At 40.0% G+C, this 7237-nt stretch overlaps 1 protein-coding gene across 1 annotated transcript in view; it reads left to right on the top strand.

Annotated features, from left to right (window-relative positions):
* Positions 1-6684, top strand: part of LOC136633357 (sodium/potassium-transporting ATPase subunit alpha-2) — a 52351-nt gene extending 45667 nt beyond the window's left edge. The window contains exons 22-24 of the mRNA XM_066609035.1: positions 1910-2011; positions 3935-4026; positions 6264-6684. Coding sequence (XP_066465132.1) covers positions 1910-2011; positions 3935-4026; positions 6264-6292 — 223 coding nt within the window. The 3' untranslated portion in view covers positions 6293-6684. The remainder of the gene's footprint in view (positions 1-1909; positions 2012-3934; positions 4027-6263) is intronic.
* Positions 6685-7237: the final 553 nt, after the last annotated feature.

Raw genomic sequence — 7237 nt, forward strand, 5'->3', positions numbered from 1 at the left:
TTCCCGGCAGTTGGCTTCAGGCATGCCTTCTGGTCAAGGATTGGAAAATCCCCGCCTCCAGGAAACACTGTCTCTGATTGGCTGAGCGCCGCGGCACTTCAATCAGAGCCAGCGCTCAATCAAACAATCACAGCCATTCAATGTATTTTTTTTATGCATCGCACCGCATGAAAACCGCGTTTTTGTGCAAAGCGATGCAACACAAAGGAAGGGTCCATAGAGAACCATGGGCTACAAATAATTGCAAATTGCACCTGTATAGAGAATGTTGCGATTTTGTAGTCTCGCAATGTCGCAGGCTACAAAACATCGCTCATGTGGAAGAACCCATGTGAAAGCAGGGGCTCCACATACATGCGATTTGTGGAAGAAAATTGCCCGTGTGGAAGCAGCCTTTCAGTGACCCCCTGACAGTAATAGCGCCCTTGCATGCCCCCTCCCAATAATAATGCCCTCTTTTATGCAGTGAAATAAGAAAAAAAAGCCTATGCTCACCTCCTTTAGTCCCTCCCTGCTCCAGTCTTCCTGCCCACTTCCACGTAGCATGATCATATTCTAAATTCTACCTGTAAGTGAGCGGGGGACCAAAATGGCATGGCCAAGAGGTAAGGTAAGGTGACCAGATTTTCACAGGGTCAAAGGGAGACAGTGGGTGTGGCCAGGGGCGGGGCTTATCACCGCCTATGATTTTAACCCAGTCGCTCTAAAAATTACAGGGACATTTACAGAAAAAAACAGAGAGCAAATTATGCAGCATTTCCACATAAAAAAAACAAATAGTACGGATTTTGACTGGAAATCAGCCGTGTACCCGCAGCTGATTGAGTGCTATGTGGCACTCCCCCTCAGTTGCTCTGAAGGCTTCCTGCTGACAGCGCTCCACGGCTTCCGGTTCCCTGTAGAGGCCTCATCTGAGCAGCGGCGCTGTACCACACCAGCATCACTTGACCTGCATTACCTGACCAGCGCCGCTGGGAACTGGAAGCCGGGGAGCACTGATAGCGGGAAGCCTTTGAAGGAGGTAAGGGGAGCACCGCATAGTATGAAATCAGATGCGGGTACAGGGCTGATTTCCGGTAAATGGAAAAAATTTGCTGCAGAAATTCCCGCTGCAGACATTCCGCGGCATTTCCAACACATGTAAACATACTGTAAGTCAGCTTGAGGTATGCTGACACTTTCAGAGTGGCCTCAGTAGTAATAGTGTCCAAACAGTGGCATCAGTAGTAATATTGACCCCTATATCAACCCCAGTAGTAATACTGACCCCCCATAGTAGCCCTCTGTAGTAATAGTGACCCCCACAGTAACCCTCAATAGTTATAGTGACCCCCACAGTAACCCTCAATAGTTATAGTGACCCCCACAGTAGCCATCAATAGTAATAGTGCCCCCCATAGTGGCCCCAGTAGTAATAGTGCCCCCCATAGTGGCCCCAGTAGTAATAGTGACTCCCACAGTGGCCCCAGTAGTAATAGTGACCCTCACAGTGGCCCCAGTAGTAATAGTGACCCCTACAGTGGCCCCAGTAGTAATAATGACCCCTACAGTGGCCCCAGTAGTAATAGTATTACTACTGGGGCTAATATAGGGGACAGACGTCCCGAAAACAGAATGAATGGCTATCCTGTTTGGGATTGTGGGGAAAGCGGGAAACAGGGTTCCAAAGCAGGACTGTCCTGCCTAAATTGGAACGTCCGGTCGCCTTAGATATGGGTAGCAAAACAGTGGGACAGCCGCAAAATCCAGGACTGTCCCGCTGAATCCAGGACGGATGGGACACATACTGTCCCATAAGGGGTAGCACAGACCGGTAATAGTTCCTGAGCCACCCTCCTCTATGTACACAGCTGATCTTGAGGAACGTTTCTGAACTATTTCATCACTGCAATATTCCTCGTGTCTCCAGGAACAAGATTCTGATTTTTGGCCTCTTGGAGGAGACGGCGTTGGCCGCGTTCCTGTCCTACTGTCCTGGAATGGATGTTGCCCTCCGAATGTATCCACTGAAGTGAGTAATGCAATGAAGCGTCATGACTAACCTACATTTGTTTATGCTTGTGGGCGGCCTGTAGAATCTGAGAGTATTTTGGACTGGTGGATTTACATATTGCTGGCATATAACATGTATGTCCAGCAGAGGGCGCTAGAAGAGCAATGTTTCACAAGCAGAAACCTGTCACTCTTGTCACAATTTTGAGTATGCACATAACGATCTCTGTGGTCCTCATTAAGAGACACGATTTTGACATATATTATATGTTTGCAGCACATTTCAAACTTGTTTAACCCCTTAGATACATAGCCTAAGAACACAATGATTTTTGGGGGGTTTTAACTTTTCCAAAGCCACAACCTTTTTATTTTTCTATTGACATGGCCATATGAGGGCTTGTTTTTGCAAGGCGAGCAGTCATTTTTATAGGTATCATTTTTTGGGGTGCATACAATGTATTGTATAACTTTTACAAATTTTTTATGGAGGGCAGGGAGAAAAAAAGACATCAATTCTGCCATTACATTTTGGAAAAATTTTTTGCAGTTAATCATGCAGCAAAAAAATAAATGATTAAATTATTTTTTGCAGGTTGGTCTGATTACGTCAATACCAAAATTTTATATTTTTAGGGTAGTTTTCCTCTTTTGCACAATAAAAACCCTTTTTTTGAAAAATATTTTTTGTTGTCTTACTGCATTCAAAGATTCCTTAACTTTTTTTATATTTGCACAGACGGAACTCACTGAGGGCTCGTTTTTGACGTGATGAGCTGTAGTTTTTATTCGCATATATGGCTTTTTTTTATCCCTTTTACTGCATTTTTTAGGAGGCGAAATTAACAAAAACAACATTTTTTATAGCGTTTGCCTTTCAGGATAAAAAGTGTGTTCAACTTATTGTACAAGTCATTACGGATGCAACGATACCAAATATGTGGGTTTTAAAAATTTTTCTTTAAACAAACAGGGGAAAGTGCATAACATTTTTGTTTTTACTACTTTTTTACATGTTTTTTTAAAACATTTTTTATGTCCCTGTAGGGGACTTGAACCTATGATGTTTTGATTGCACTGATAATATATTATCGCTTACTATAGTGATCATAGGCTATGGCAGACCTGAACGAAATTGTCTGCCATCCGGTTGTCAATGCAACCCATAAACCCTCTGCAATTACATGGTGGAAGGTGATTGACATCACAGAGGGAGCACCCTCCCTGTGTGATCCCTTGACATGATGCGATCAACATTGATAACGGAATATAAGGGGTTAACAGTGGGTATCTGTGTTCTCACCAATCCCTTCTGTTGCAGCAGGAGACCAGTTGTCAGCTTCTAAACCTGCCCTATCTATGGGGCATAAATGTATTTCCCCTTGTGGGAACTGCTTCCCAGGCAGGATCTACATTTATGTCCTGGGCTGGGAAGGGGTTAATGGAATCCTGTTGAAGAGAAAAACTTTTTTTTAGATTCCCTTAAAGGGAAAGTCCAGCCTAAAATACAATTTCTAACATGTCATATACAAATAAAAGTGGCCTTGCACCTCACGTAGCAGTTGGTTTTCAGCTATTCCTCTGGACTCTCCCATTCACATGCATGCTTGGCTCAGCTGAACATGCATGTGTGTTCAAAGGGAAGAGGCGGCTACCAGACACCTCTGAAATCTAACATGTCTGATCCTTCTTAACACCAAGATCTGCAGCAAAGGGAATTAAAGACATCGCCCTACAGATTAGATGGTCGAAATTAGTGAGTTCCGAAAACTCACCTCTAATATATATGTCCACTTTAAGACTGAGGTTGTAAAGGATAAGTTCTACAACTTCTAAATAGTCCAGAAGGGTGATCATGCCATATAAAAAGTCATTTCACCAATATGTCCTGTTTTTACTGCTGGAATGATCAGTTGTCATGTACCATGTCTCTATCCTCCAGGGTGACATGGTGGTTCTGTGCCTTCCCATACAGTCTGCTCATCTTTGCGTATGATGAAGTCCGTAAACTGATCTTACGCCGTGACCCTGGAGGTAAGAAAAGGAGGGACACTGAGAGATGGTGTTTAATTATGTATACGTATCAGAATATGACTATAAATATTACTATAGACTGAACAAGAATATAATTACTATAATACTGCCCCCTATGTACAAGAATATAACTACTATAATACTGCCCCTATGTTCAAGAATATAACTACTATAATACTGCCCCCTATGTACAATAATATAACAACTATAATACTGCCTCCTATGTACAAGAATATAACTACTATAATACTGCCCCCTATGTACAATAATATAACAACTATAATACTGCCTCCTATGTACAAGAATATAACTACTATAATACTGCCCCCTATGTACAATAATATAACAACTATAATACTGCCTCCTATGTACAAGAATATAACTACTATAATACTGCCCCTATTTCCAAGAATATAACTACTATAATACTGCCACCTATGTACAAGACTATAACTACTATAATACTGCCCCCTATGTACAAGAATATAACTACTATAATACTGCCTTCTATGTACAAGAATATAACTACTATAATACTGCTCCCTATGTACAAGAATATAACTACTATAATACTGCCCCCTATGTACAAGAATATAGCTACTATAATACTGCCTCCTATGTACAAGAATATAACTACTATAATACTGCCCCCTATGTACAATAATATAACAACTATAATACTGCCCCCTATGTACAAGAATATAACTACTATAATACTGCTCCCTATGTACAAGAATATAACTACTATAATACTGCCCCCTATGTACAAGAATATAGCTACTATAATACTGCTCCTATGTACAAGAATATAAGTACTATAATACTGCTCCCTATGTACAATAATATAACAACTATAATACTGCCTCCTATGTACAAGAATATAACTACTATAATACTGCCCCTATGTACAAGAATATAACTACTATAATACTGCTCCTATGTACAAGAATATAACTACTATAATACTGCCACTATGTACAAGACTATAAGTACTATAATACTGCTCCTATGTACAAGAATATAACTACTATAATACTGCCTCCTATGTACAAGAATATAACTACTATAATATTGCTACTATGTACAAGACTATAACTACTATAATACTGCCCCCTATGTACAAGAATATAACTACTATAATATTACCCCTTATGTACAAGAATATAACTACTATAATACTGCCCCCTATGTACAATAATATAACAACTATAATACTGCCTCCTATGTACAAGAATATAACTACTATAATACTGCCTCCTATGTACAAGAATATAACTACTATAATACTGCCTCCTATGTACAAGAATATAACTACTATAATATTGCTACTATGTACAAGACTATAACTACTATAATATTACCCCTTATGTACAAGAATATAACTACTATAATACTGCCCCCTATGTACAAGAATATAACTACTATAATACTGACCCCTATGTACAAGAATATAACTACTATAATACTGCCCCCTATGTACAAGAATATAACTACTATAATACTGCCCCCTATGTACAAGAATATAACTACTATAATACTGCTCCTATGTACAAGAATATAACTACTATAATACTGCTCCCTATGTACAAGAATATAACTACTATAATACTGCCCCCTATGTAAGGGAATATAACTACTATAATACTGCCTCCTATGTACAAGAATATAACTACCATAATACTGCCCCCTATATACAAGAATATAACTACTATAATACTGCTCCCTATGTACAAGAATATAACTACTATAATACTGCCCCCTATGTACAAGAACATAACTACTATAATACTGTCCCCTATGTACAAGAATATAACTACTATAATACTGCCCCCTATGTACAAGAATATAACTACTATAATACTGCCTCCTATGTACAAGAATATAACTACTATAATACTGCCCCCTATGTACAAGAATATAACTACTATAATACTGCCCCCTATGTACAAGAATATATATTCTATAATACTATGTAATACTGCAGTGTATAAGAGATCCACCATAGAGTTGTGGGGTTTCTTACACTAGTAATTGATCAGTTTGTCAATCTTCCTGGTAAATGTAATGCTATCCTTTCCGTCTTACCACTTGGCCTCGTTCAGGCAGATTAGAGTGTCACTGCTCCGCCTCCCTCTTTCCACTTCCCTAATAGGAAGCTTTCCATGTTGATAGAAATCATAAGATGAGTGTGATTTTTACGTTCCATCCAACATCTAATTCTCTCCTTTTATTTTTAGGATGGGTGGAGAAGGAGTCATACTATTAATGGCTGGGGAGGAACAGACAGCATGCTGGGAAGTCTATTGTACACTGTAGACATCATGAGACGATGATATCCACTATATAAGCCTACAGGGGGAGTTTTATAATACAGTGTAGACGCTTGACAGTTATACTGCGGTCACCGGCCTAGCTGTGGAGATGAATGGAACCCTTCTGGTGTAATTGTAGCCAAGAATGCAGAAAGCTATGGCAGCAGCCGATCTACTAACCTGTACGCCACTAACCACAGTGCCCTCAGCGAACCCGTACCCCTTTTTCATTGCTCCTCCTATATGACCTGTACAGTGACCCCTTTATTTTTCCTGTTTGGCCTTTGTGTATCAGACACATGTACTTCTCCTATACTTTGTATAACATACATGTTCATGAAATTCATTCGCTCCTTGTCTGTGTCGAGTTATTCGGCGTTGCAGAGTTGTAACTCAAAAATGTATAAGATCCTAAATTTAAAGGGCCACTCCGTTTTTGAACATCATCTTATGGGTTGAGTCTACCTAAGGATATCTGAGGGACCCTGGTATCTGGCTTGGAGTTTTCCCAGTGATCTGTGATGGTGTCTGTAGCACCGAGTTTCCAGGTATGGCTTACATAGGGTCCATGAGTCAAGAAGTATGCTTTGAGTAACAAACTTAAAAAAAAATAACAAAAAACCCCCAGTTAAACAGTTCATCGGTTAGCTACTAGAGGGGATCCATGCTAGCGGTATTGTATTATGGTTCAGTACCTATATATCAAGCTTCTCAGTATCCTAACCTGGTTACTGGGCTTTCATTCTACATCCTTTTTCTCCATGTAACAGTTTTCTCAAAAGTTCTTACTCGGTTACCAGTAATGTAGTCTCTGGCAGCTTTATATCACACGAATGCTGTAAAGCAGAAGGGAGGAGGGTAACAAGGAGGAAGAAGTCTCTCCAATTCTCGTATTCAGC

Source organism: Eleutherodactylus coqui, chromosome 6, assembly GCF_035609145.1.
Source record: "Eleutherodactylus coqui strain aEleCoq1 chromosome 6, aEleCoq1.hap1, whole genome shotgun sequence".
Lineage (NCBI taxonomy): Eukaryota > Metazoa > Chordata > Amphibia > Anura > Eleutherodactylidae > Eleutherodactylus > Eleutherodactylus coqui.